This window comes from Chlamydotis macqueenii, chromosome 2, assembly GCF_036417535.1.
Source record: "Chlamydotis macqueenii isolate bChlMac1 chromosome 2, bChlMac1.mat, whole genome shotgun sequence".
In the NCBI taxonomy this organism is placed as follows: Eukaryota; Metazoa; Chordata; class Aves; order Otidiformes; family Otididae; genus Chlamydotis; species Chlamydotis macqueenii.
The window spans coordinates 69,708,217-69,720,904 of NC_141557.1; the positions used below are offsets into that span (position 1 = coordinate 69,708,217).

General features: G+C 44.9%; 1 protein-coding gene across 1 annotated transcript in view; it reads left to right on the forward strand.

Moving 5' to 3' along the window:
- Positions 1–10,287: 10,287 nt before the first annotated feature.
- ADTRP (androgen dependent TFPI regulating protein) overlaps positions 10,288–12,688 on the forward strand; it is a 33,633-nt gene continuing 31,232 nt past the window's right edge. The window contains exon 1 of the mRNA XM_010128945.2: positions 10,288–10,440. Within this exon, the coding sequence (XP_010127247.2) occupies positions 10,288–10,440 (153 nt within the window). The remainder of the gene's footprint in view (positions 10,441–12,688) is intronic.

Here is a 12,688-nt window from a genome sequence, read left to right on the forward strand (position 1 = left end):
TCTCCAACTGGATCAGGTTTCTCAGGGCCCCATCCAATCTGCCCTTGAATGTTTCCAGGGATGGGGCATCCAGCATCTCTCTGGGCAACCTGTGCCAGTGTTCCAGCACTCTCGTTGTAAAAATTTTCTTCCTTATGTCCAGTCTGAATCTACCTCCCTCTATTTTAAAACTATTACCCCTTGTCCTGTCACAACAGGCCCTGCTAAAGAGTTTCTCCCCATCTTTCCTGTAGGCCCCCTTTAGGTACTGGAAGGCCACAATAAGGTCTCCCCAGAGGCTTCTCTTGTCCAGGCTGAACATGCCCAACCCTCCCAGCCTGTGCTCACAGGAGAGGTGCTCCAGCCCTCTGATCATTCTGCAAGTCCAGCATAGCCATGAATTCTGTGGAGTCACTGGGGAGCCACAAAAATTAGTTTTATGTAAGAAACAGATTTGGGATTTTAATGCCATGCAGCTTAATTGAAGAAGAAGAAAAAAAAAAAGCTCACTACTCCCTATAGATAATGTTTTAAATAACCTATAGGAAAGCCCTTGCACACCCTGACTTTTCTGTTGTTGGGAAAGAAGCCCCTGTCTCATGAAGATGCAAGTCATCTCTGGTGCAAGTCACATCTGCTCCGTATTTTACTCATTAGTTCCACTCTGCGCAAGAAGATGTCCTCTGCAAGAGGCTTCCAACAAAGCAATAAAAGCTGCACTAGTAAATCCCTCTGCCAGCCTTGGATCTTAAACCTGCAAGTTGTCCTGGGCAGGAGCCCTTCTGGTCCTCTGCAGGACCTCTCCTAATTGACTTTTGCTTTGCTCACAGAAACCATCGCCTGCATCATCCAACCCTTGCTACTTCCACAGGTTTTCTGTGCATTTTTGTGCACACACGCCCCACCACGCTGCGTTTCCTGGCTCCATTGGAAAGGAGACTCAGGCACGTGGCAGGAGAGGAGCTTAGCAGTGAGCCTCATCTGGACAGCCTGGGGAGTAGGGCTGTGGGGCGCACCATGGCTTCTACCTCCCACACAGCACAGATGCAGCCCAGGTGGCTCACAGAGCCTTCATTACTGCACTGATGGAGAAGCTCGAAGGAATGCAGCTTTGGACAGTCTGGAAGTCATTATCCCATGGCGCCGTCTTGAGAGGAGCTATTCTGCCTTGAACAAGGCTCTCTGAAAACGTACGCAGCCTAAGTTTTGTGCTTTAATAAGTGAAATACAGCTTTGCTCAAAAGTAGCCACCAGGGTATAAGAGGAATATGGGTTTGCTGAACCAGAACTACTGTTGTGGAAAGCAAAGATACTCGGCTCGAGGCTGTTACTAAATATCTGCAAGGAACCACAGAGGCCCAGCTTCATTCCGCACAGACCTTCGCTGTGCTCTGCAGTCAGCAATATTCGCACGTGATACTTGGCCTTCCTGAACTACATGCTTTATAGCAAAATTTTTTAAAAAAAGCAAAAGAAAAAAAAAGAAGGCAAAAAGGCAGTTCAAAGCATCCTTGGCATGTGCTGCAGTCATGTGCCGCATCCTCGCTACAGCTTGGGGGATTGAGCGAGACACTTTCAGCAGACAGCAGTTTGATCCAATCATTCGGATTCTCAGCAAAGCCTTTATTTCTAGCACAGCATCATCGCGCTTCAGCTCCAACACCGAGCTGGCTAGCAGATCACAGAACTTGCAGCCTTTTATATGGTAAGGGTATATTTTTCTGTTTCCCAGTCCCATACAAAGCAAAAATTCTTTCCCCTTGAAGTGTCCTAAAATAATGTTAGCTTTTGAGCTTGGAAATTTACATCCTAAGAGAGAGGAGAGCGAGACAGGGAGCAAAATAAGCGAAACTGGGAACAATCATCTTTTTAATGTGGCAGTCTCTGTCCCTCCCATTCTGGTGTGAACTTTAGCTCCCTTCCTTTAACTAACTACATTTGCTATTCAGTTATTCCTTAATTTTCATTCATTACTACAGACAGCCTGAATTCTCCTCTGTTTTGCTCCTGGTTTTATCATGCATAAGATACTGTCTGGTTTCATAACACTAAGCCCACTTAGCTGGCATCACCTTTTCTTGCCACCATGGTAGACTGAATATTTTATTCTGCAGCAACCGCACATTTAATTACAAGAGCAGTAGCCTCTGGATTCGTGTTTATTGTATGACCCCATCGGCAGACATGAGGAAAGAAACACAGACTACGCTTACGTATATCTGTGCAAATGAGAGCTTCTGCCACCAAAATCGGTGGAATAACACCAAACCAAAATCAATAGCACAGGCAAGCTCTGGGCTCTTAGTATCGGTGGAGGATCACCTACTTTTTTCCCCCCTGTGCTTTCTGCATACGTGCTGGGCTGAACTCCAGGGATTAATTTACCACCCACTGTGCAGTTTTGCAGAGGAGGAAGGGATCAAAGACTAGTTCAACAACATGAAGCTGTCGCTAATGACGCAGAGGCTGATATTTCCTCTTGGCAGCCCAGGGTGCAGAGAGAGGTGGTGCTGGCATCTCCTTCGGTGGCACCAGCACTCCTCTCCATGCCAGAGCGGTGCTGCTGGAAGGCAGTGCTACCCAGCCCTGGATACTTTTGGCTGCAAGAAAAGCTTCAGCCTTAGTGTTCCAGCAAAACTCCAGCTTGCCTTACATGAAGCTCGTACTGATGATACCTGGGAGAAGTTTCATCTGGGTCTGGGGTCCTTTTGATTATTTTTCCACTCTTGCTCCTTTGCCCCATGTATTTTCCTGCCTTGATCACCAGCATGGAAAGGAATGATCACAAGTCAGACTCCCCCTCATAGCCACCTGCAGCACCCCTCGGCATCTGTGTAGGTTAGCGTGGGCAACACTGTTACTGTGAGACGCAATTTGGGAAGAAACAGGCTTCTCTGAACACTTAAATCTTCTTTGTCTTTTCACCAACTTCCATCTACCGTATTGGGACCAGCACCCCTGCTGCGCAGTGCATCTAGAAGCTCAGCTTTCCTTCTTCAAAGCATGGGTGACGATACCTCCCTTTTTAAAGTCTCTTGACAAAAATAAGTGGAAAGCAGTGCTGCAGATGACCGCTGAGTGTTACAGTTAAACAACAGCAGAAAGCTTCTGATGAAAACAAGCAGGCAGCTCTGTCCTACACGCTGCAGATGAACTGCAGCTCGCTGCCAAGCGCAAGCAGTTGTTTAGCTGTGCGAACAGTAAATAGTAGAATTAGCTGATAACCAGCATCTTGAATTTGGTAAGGGCAGGTTTCTTTTCCATCCTCACTTTTAGGAAGCAAGAATGCAAGAAAACTCTGAGCCTTTGGGAGACGATGCTAACAGCAAGCACCGCCTCCCTCCACCAGCTGATCCCAGAAACATAAAGGTGTACAAACCACCTATGTTTTCACTACGCAGCTAAAACGTGTTCAGATCCCTCAGAAGTGTTTGGCGTTAATGAAAGATGACATGTTTTCAGAGGGCAGCGAGAAAGAAGGGGTCAGTGCAAGAGATTTGTAACAAATGGCCTTACTCCAAACTCGAATTCCTCACAGATACATCTGATTATCTGACCAATAGCCAAATGAAGTGCTGCAAAAGCTGGAGGCGCTTTTCCCTTGTCACTGAAAATAGCTGTAAGGAAAGGAAATGTGCCAATGCGCTTCATGTCATGGAACTGACAGTGGCGGAAGGAAAGTTAAGGTAGATTTTGTCAAAAAGGATGTAAAAAATGTTGGGAATTTTGGATATTCCCCCCCCTCCACCCCTCTTCTCCTCAGCCAAGTTAATTTCTACATAGGATAACTTTTGAGGGATAACATTTTGTTCCAGCCTGCCTTGTAAACAGCTATGGCAAAATACTCTGCAAGAAGCCACTACTAAATCAACCCAGTCCATGAGAGCATGACATGCTACACCAAGACGCCCTGCCTGCTAACGCAAAGGTAGACCACCGCTGCTGCAGCTCCATCCCTCGCAGAGGGCGAGCTGAAGCTGTGCCCTGGGGGAAGCTTGTAAACAGAGGGAGCAGAGATGAGGAGCAGAAAGATCTCTCCATGCCATGACCATTACCTATAGCACTGCTACAGCAGGGTGCAGATAGGTGCTATGTGTCAAAACTGGGTGCTACCCAGCACAGCTGTTTGGATGATACATGCTCTACCACAGTGCTTTGAGGAGATACAGAAAGCAAAAGCCACCCAGACAGTAAGATCTGTGCAAATTAACAACTACAGTGAGCAAGTGTATGTGTAAGGGCTAAGAGGAAGCTGGGGGAAGTGAACTGAACTCCTCACAGAGATGTTCGTGCTAGGGAACATCTTTATGCAGGGGTCAGTCCTCATGAGCAGGATAAGAAGAAATAGAAAGGAAGCAGGGCAGAATTTGCTCTGAACTTTCTGAGCCTTCCGCATCCCATCTTCAACAAAGAGGCAAGAAAATTGGAAGAGATCTTCCCAGGGCAAAGGAGCTGAGTAATAGGGAGCAATTCGCCAGACCTTGACAGTAGCAGGAGCACTCATATATACACCTCTTCAACATCCCTTGCAGAGCTGTCCTTTCCTCCAGCATGCTTTAGGTGTTATCAGGACTTCAGAAGAATGATCATTAATTTGCGTTTCAGCAGAGGTTTTCCATGTGACCGTGGACACACCATTTCATTGCTTTGGGTCGCCCTTCTCCATGCTAGGGCAGGGATAAGCAGTTCTTTCCTCTGCTCCACATCTGTTGCAATCTAAGTACAGAAGTTTGTGACAACAGATTTAGGTACTACACTAATACAAGCTATAGCTAGGTCTTTATTTTATTCTCTAATATGCATTTGTAACAATATCTGCTCTTTAAGGCAGATTTGCACATAAACTACACCACTTCAGCAAGCACTGACTAGTGGGGTCAGTGTTGGATGATTCCCTATTGCCTTGTACATGGAATAGTTATTTATTGTTATACATAGACCACAGAAAGTCAAGAGTAGCATACACAAGATCTGCTAATCTTCTGAATGGCATCTGGAGAAAAGCCACAAGTGATGTCTTCTCATAGTCATGAAAGAAGAGCAACTGACCTGCTTTCCCCTACCTGGCCACCCGCAATTCTTATTCCATTAGTCCAGCAAGGTGCTCTCTACACCCACTCGTAAACCTTTATGAAACTTTTCTGTCAAAGAGTTACTGTGTCCTGCCCTAGAAGTTGCTGAGTTTCGGTGCTAGATGAAGAAATCCCACACAAATCAAAGTGTTTTGATATCCATTAGGTTATCAAACACAAATCTTGCAAGACCAGTTAGTACATTCTTGTTCCCCTCTAGAAAGGGCAAAGAAAAAATCAACATAAACACATTTCTTAGCTTGCCCACTGCAATTATCTAGCAAGGAGGAGTCCAGTGAGAACCAGCCATACCTTATGTATCCAAGATCTAAAAAATACCCTGGCATTTTTTCCCTAATACACTGTGGCTTGTTTATTTTGCTCTGAACTTCAGGTTGTTTGTACACAATCTTTCTAAATTGTCAAGGATTAATTGTGCATTTCTGACAGAAAAGGGAAAAGAGAAAATTGAGAAGCAAGTTCTGTATCTCTTCAAAAAGTATGTAAGTGCTTGGAAGCTGTTGAGAATCAGTGAAAACCGTGCCTTCTATTTCTAAGCAGTATTCACCTTGCCAAGAGAGGAGACTTGGTGATAAGGCAAACAATTATTAACTTCCGCTATGAGTTGGAGATAACGTGATAGGCAAGCATTTTTCCAATCAAATGTTTCTTATTTTCAGCATACCTACTTTTAGAATCCAAGTTGTTAGCTGAAAAGGTTTTGTTTTGATTAATGTCACCATTTTCATTCACTTAAAAGAGTCAGAAATGTCAAATCATTGTTATACAGGAAGTTTTGTTTCTGGATCAAAGTGACAATTCATTTAGCAGTCTGAATAAGTATATAGTTTAAAAGCCAATGGAACTCAATAGAAGGGAGAAACTCTGAAATCTGAGCAAGCATTTCCAACTACTGAATTGTACGCCAGTCACCACTTTGGAACTGAAAAATCACTCTGGATTTTGACAGTTTGGAATAACTTCTTTAAAACAATTCAGAACAAGCATATAGAAATGAGATAAACCACTTCTTGTCTTCTCCTTTAAAAAAAAAAACAAACCAAACAACCCTCACAAAAGATGAAGAAGATGCATAAGCTGTTTTAGCTGTATAACTTTCCCACTTGCCATGCACAGCAGGTAGATGTTGCAGCATTGCCCATTCTCAGATTTTTAGTGAAATATCTCGGCATATTTTTATTAGTTTTCATTAGTTGTTGCTATCACTGGGGCATCGCAGGGCAGTGCCCTCAGCTTTTATTAGCAGTTAAAATATTTTTACACTTGTCACTTGCACAGCTGCGAAGAAGAGTTGGAAAACTCAGACCCATAGGAGCTACTGAAGCCCGAGACAAATAAAACGAGAGAGAATTAAATCTTGTGAATTACACTAACCACATGAGTTTGGGGAGTTTGCCTCAGGATTTGAGGATGCCTGGAGCAGGCTATGCAAGGCTTGCAATTTTGTCAATTATCAATTATGTTTCATTTCATACACCAGGACCGTCACAGAACGAATCATTATTACACATGTCCCTGGGGACACAGAGCTCAGGCAGCCTCACACTACATACTAAAAAGCTTTCTTGACTAATGCTTGGCAGAAAATGCTTCTTCCACACATAACCCTGCGTTACCTGCAACTAAACCAGAACGTAGCAGAGATGGGTCTGTTAACTCCAGACACACTCACATAACGCACAGAGAATGTTGTACAAGAATGGCCTCGGGTCCTGCTTTCAAGGAATGCTGCCCTTAACACAAGCCAGCTTAGCAGTAAATTAAAAACAAATAAATAAAATATGAAATTCACACATGAGGTAACAGAACTGCAATGAGGATAGAACAAGTGTCAAAAAACTAGAAGAATAATGTACTTACACAGCTGCTCATGTTTTCTTCACCCTATAAAACTCCTCTGACCAAGGCCAGTCCCAGTTGCATATCCAACCCTTGTTCTTAGACTGCACCTAGAAAAAAGGGCTAGATGCAAAGACACGATTTGTCTTTTTAGGCCCCCAAACCTTTCCCAGGGCTTTGCTTGGCTTTGGATCCTTTCCTTCCACCTGGCCTTAACTGCTATCGCCTGCCAGTAATTTCCCACCTTGCTCTTGCTTGTTCTGCCATCACCAGATGCTGCCCTGACAGAGAGCAAACCTTGCCAGTGCAAAAATATTGAAGAATATTTGAAAGGTGCCTAACTGACCTCTAAACAAATTGCCAGCCCATGAAGAAGCAGAAATATTTGTCTCTACCAGCTGCTTCATTACAGACAGGCTGAGGTGGTAGCCAAGCCCTGTATGGTAATGATGGACTTACGGGAGACTGCTCAATAGCCTGGAAATACCATGCCCATCAGTGGAGACACACAATGACATTACAAACAGACATGGTGGTCTAAGATATTACCAGTTTACACTGTTTGCTGTCATCTCTGTACCTGAACCATGCTAATAATATGAGTGAGTCAAGCCCATTCTTCTGCAAAGTCAAGCAAGCTGGCCTAACTCACTTCCCTGGAAGAAGGCATGAGCAGGGGACATTTTATGTATACAAGCTGATTTACAACTCCAGTTACTTGTTACTACTCTTCAGCTAATGGACCAAGTGGGATCTCCCAGTTTGCTTGAGCACAAAGTCAGCTGTCTCTGCTGAAGTCAGACTAACCCCTGAAGCAGCCTAGAAGCATTGGCAGAGTGCATGAACACGGCTCAGCTGCAGGGGAGCAGCAGGTTTGAGCTGAGGTGCAGTACCAAGCAGATGGAAAATGGTATTTCCCAAAAACATCCCACAAGATCTGCAGCAGCACATCTGGCAGTGCCCCTGTGTGCTCCTTCTTTATTCCTCCCCTCTGCTCCCTGCAAAAAGTTTTGGGCTGAATTTCCTGTTCCACTGAACCTTCAGTAGATGTTCATACCCATGGAGAGGAGGCATAGCACACCACTTTTCCAGTGTATTTGCTTGCTGCATCACACTGGCAGTGAAATAGGAAAGACTCCATGAAGCGTGGGGTGTTAGACTTCAGATCCTATCTGGCGCTCATCCTCTCTTTGTGATGTTTCTACAACCAAGCTTCATCCCTTATCTAGGCTGAAGGATATGTATCTTGTTTCTTGTACATGGGAAAACAAAGCAGATGGTCTCAGTCTGTGGGACAGGTGTCCACATCACAAAACTGTCACCGTACTTGACACCTTCCTCGCCATACTGGCCAAGATCCTTCCAAAAAGAAAAAAAAGTACCTTGCCATTTTGCATATATTTACATTCATTTGCATGAATCCGAGCACCTACAGAGCAGAAGCACATGCCTTCCCATTTTTAAAGTTGCACTATAGCAAAAAACGCAGAAAGAGTGGTGAGAAGATAACTTGTTAAGTCTGTTTGGTGCCTTTGATCTGCGAATCACTAATAAAAAGGGCCCTTCCATGCCATAGTTGTAGGATGTTCCTGCCTTTTGTCACTGGGATGAGTCCTAACAAGGAGGAGCAGAGGAACCAGCTCCTGACAACACTGGCCTTACCCGGAAAGTCTATAAAGGCAGTTGAAAACTCTTTTCTGCTATATTTCCTAGGAGAAAACCAGTTACACTGTCGGAGTCCAAAAAACATATTCCCATCTTTTTTTTTTTTCTGGCAAGGGTTTTTCTCCTTCAACCTCAACCAACTGCAAAAGGATCTACATCTTTATTTTTCCTAAGTGAGGCAGAAATTTTTCATTGGGATTGTGATGGCTGGAATGCCTGGGGAAGCTGGATGCGGATAATCTGAATTAGGGAAGAAGTCAATGAAACACAGGAGGATATTGAAGTGCTTCAGTGCAAGGGCTGTTTCCCAACATGCATGCACATTGCTGTCTGAGTTCATAGGAAATCATCCCACGTGGAGCCTGACGTCCGGTATCAGGGGGGAAAAAAAATGCAAGAGAAAAACCAAAACAAACCAAAACACAGCAGATTGCTCAATGCTGCCTGTAGGCCAGTTAGAAGGGAAGAAAAAAAAAAAAAAAAAAGGAAAGATCTCTCAATACAGTCTGCTTGGCCAAAGCCCAGCCCTGTTCACAGGGACAGCCTCCACAGGGGCGAGAAGAGCACCCCATCTCCCTGTCCTGCATGGGGAAGGTCTAGGCATTGGCTGGGGCACCGTACACGGTCCCTGCCGAGGCCCCTGTAAAGCATTCAGGTGGCAATTACTGCTGACAGCACTGCAATTACACAGACTCTGGCCCAAATAGGAAATGCTGCCGGTATTTTCCAGTGCTAATTAAGGCTGCTTCATGAGGCAGGAGGAGAGGGAAAAATGAACATTTCCACGGGAACTTTTTTGATCGCTCCATTTTAGGGTCATTGTGTGAGTATTGCTTCTTCTCTTCTGTATCCCAGCCCTGACAGCGCGATAGCATCGCGCCAGGGAAGAGGGGCTGTCTGAAGAATGGCAGGTAGGCAAGATGCCCTGCTTGGTGCTCAGGATCTGTTACCCAAGGCCTTTGCCCCATGTCTCCATCCCTGCCAGAGCTTCAAAGCAACTCGGGGTTTGGCCAACCTGCCGTGCATGGTTGTGAAGGATCCCAGCTGCGTGGAGTGGCGTAAAGGCAGCAGAGCCTTTTCCCACCAAAAAAATGTCAACGCTTGCAGTGATTTTCAACCCCAAGGACCTTTGCCTACAAATCCTCTCAGCTTCCTTGCCACCTCCATAGCCTATCAACAAATCAACTCGGTTTTTCTTTCACAGACTGTTATGTTTCCCACTTCTTCCTTTGGCACAGCGGAAAAAAACAGTCTCAGAGGCTTCCCAAGCTGAGCTGGAGACATGGCTGCTCCCATAGCTACAAGTGAGGAAAATGCTGCTTGTTTTTACTCGCTACTCGAAGTCCGACAGCCCGTTACACAAAATCAGCAGCAAAGCTCCCCCTACTTTTGCAAAAAAAAAAAAAACAACCCAAAACTTATGTAACTCCACAACTAATCTTCACTAATCTTGAGCAAGGCATTTAAATCCAGGGAATAAACCTATTCTTCTTGCCTCCCCCCCAGCCTATCTGTACAGTGAGAAGGGAAACAAACAGAAGCAAAGTTCACAGCCTTGTGACTATTCCCTTTGACGAGGGCAAAGTGGCTCCGTGTCCTGAGTCTGCTCTGAAGGAAACCCTCCTGCCCTGCCATGTCCCATGCATAGTGACCGAGGACCTTAAGAGAAAAGCTGCTTTTGGACCGATTATCACTTGCTCTTAGCTAAAGCATGGATATCCCTACTCTCGCTGCGTACCATTGCCTCGCTTTTGTCTGGTATTTTTTCATCGCCTATTCCATCATGCACGTAAGAACAGAAGAGCGGCCATCTGAAGTGTTCCTTTATGGTGGGCAGTGGAAATATTTGACAGTCCTCAATCTGGTAAGCGAATCATGTTGTACAGTGATACCAATATGTCTGTTTGTTTGTCTGCCATCTGTGCCTCAAGACACGCAGCTGGTATATTTGCTGCTGTTAAACTGCTTCCTTTAACGGTTTATACCCCAAAGGAAACTATGTAGGGATCCATGCTTCTGCTGTGAAACGTATTCACAGGTTTTATGCAGAAAGAATAGAGGCTGGTGAGCTGCTTGGCTTTCTGAAAGTGCTCTGAAGCTAGCTGTCTCCTTGTAAAAGAGAGAAGGTATCAGTGATGAGAGGGACAGAAAGGCAGGGTATGTCCAGCTGGGGCACGTGCAAGTTTGATGCATGTTATCTAACCCTTTATTCAATACACATTATAATGCTGTTCAGACTTTTAATTCATTTTTTAAATAGGCTTTTATGTCCTGTATATTATAGAAAAGGTAGAACAAAGCAAATCCCGGTGCTAATTGAGCCATTGGGAGTACATGCTTAGTTTGACAATCAGTTGAGAGCACGAGGGAAAGAAATTCCAGCCTGCGGAGAGAGAAGCTTATGATGTTACTACATCTGTTTTAACAGTGCTATCAACTGCTTGCTGCATTTCCTAAAAGTACACAGAAAAATATAGACCGTAATGCATGTTGGTTCTCCTAATATGCTAAGGTTTCACAAGACAGAAAAGAAAACGAAAGCACGTGAGATACCCTGGGGGAGATGGCCTGTTCGCAGTTCAAGTGGTTTGTCAGTGACTCTTGGCACTGGAGTGGAAAGAGTGAGCGTGTAGAGAGGGTTCCTACAAGGGACATATTTCTGGGACACTCACTAATCTGAAGGATGATGCAGGGACCTCTGTAGCCTTGAGTCCATTCTGTGTGACCGTCAGAGTCAAGTACCAGTGGGAGGTCTGGCTCGGGGTATGTGTATCTCTACTTTTACTCTTCAGCAGATACTCCACAGTGGAGTTCAGTGGAAGCCTAAGGGCTCCCCAGCTTCAAGTGGGGCCTTTGGAGACCCCCAGGGAGTTGGGAAATGTGGGTCACTTCCAACCTCAACCATTCCATGACTCTGTGAAATATTTGCAGCCAAGAGGTGGTGAATGCCACGTGAGGTGGCTTCAGTAGCCCAGGTTTCAGGGAGCCACAACCCCCTTCTCAGTGGCCAAGCCACCTGTGGAAGGATGAGGGCACATGTATCACTGCAGTTGGAATGGCGTACGCATGGTTTGTCACTATGTTATCTCTGTTTCAGTACACCTAGGCTTCTTGTGATGTTTTTAAAAATTAATTTTTCTGAAATGCCAGCAATCAAATGGTCAGGGTTCAATAACCTTAAGTATGTTCTGTTCATTCTGCTGGGACTTATGTCAGTAGACTAAAACACCACCAGCCAAGTCCCAGAGAAGCTGCTCCCTGTGTGCCCAGCTCCTCTTCTTTGGTTTTTGGGTAAAGCTGGCCCTGTTAAAGCCCCAACCGCACCCTCAGGCAAAACCAGCATTGCCATCCCCTGGCACCATTATAATGAGATCTATCACCCAGTATATGACACAACTCTAAAGCATGAGATCAAGAGGAGAAAGCAAGTAATCCATCTCCCGGTATTCTGGGATGCAGAAATACTCATTAAAATTAGCATCCATCTTCCCGTAGTGACCAGCAGTGGATGATAAGGGAAAGGCTGCATAAGACAAGAGCTTAAAATGAACTTTCTACAGCTCTGCCCTCACAGTGGCATACCAGTTTACCCAGCCAGAAAATGAGTATGGGCCAAGGTAGCTAATATCCATTCAAAGCCTTCCCTTCACCTATCCAAAGGAAAAACATCCCTGTTTATACTTCTGATACCTTCCCTATCCTGTGGCAACAAGTGCCGCAATGCAAGCATGCCTTGTGAAAGAGAATTTTGTTGGTGTAAACCTGCTTCCTGACAACTGAACTGGATGCCCCTTTATTCTGTGTTATCATTTAACTGTCCTTTCCTGTTAATTTTTTCTTTGCCACTCGTTGGATACCTCTACCAGATTCTTCCCTCGGTTATTCTTTCCTGCGAGCTGGAAGTCCAAGCCTTTTTCATCTCTCTTCACAAAGGGCTGCTTCTTTCATTAAAACATCCTTGTCACCCTTTGCGGTAGCTTTTCTGGTTTCAGAAGGGGTGAGTAGGGCAGATTGTGGTGGTCGAGCTATGAACACAGCAAGGATTTATACAGTGGCTTAAAGGTGTTTCCTCGTCGGTTGTTTATTTCTTCTTAACAATTTTTAACTCACTT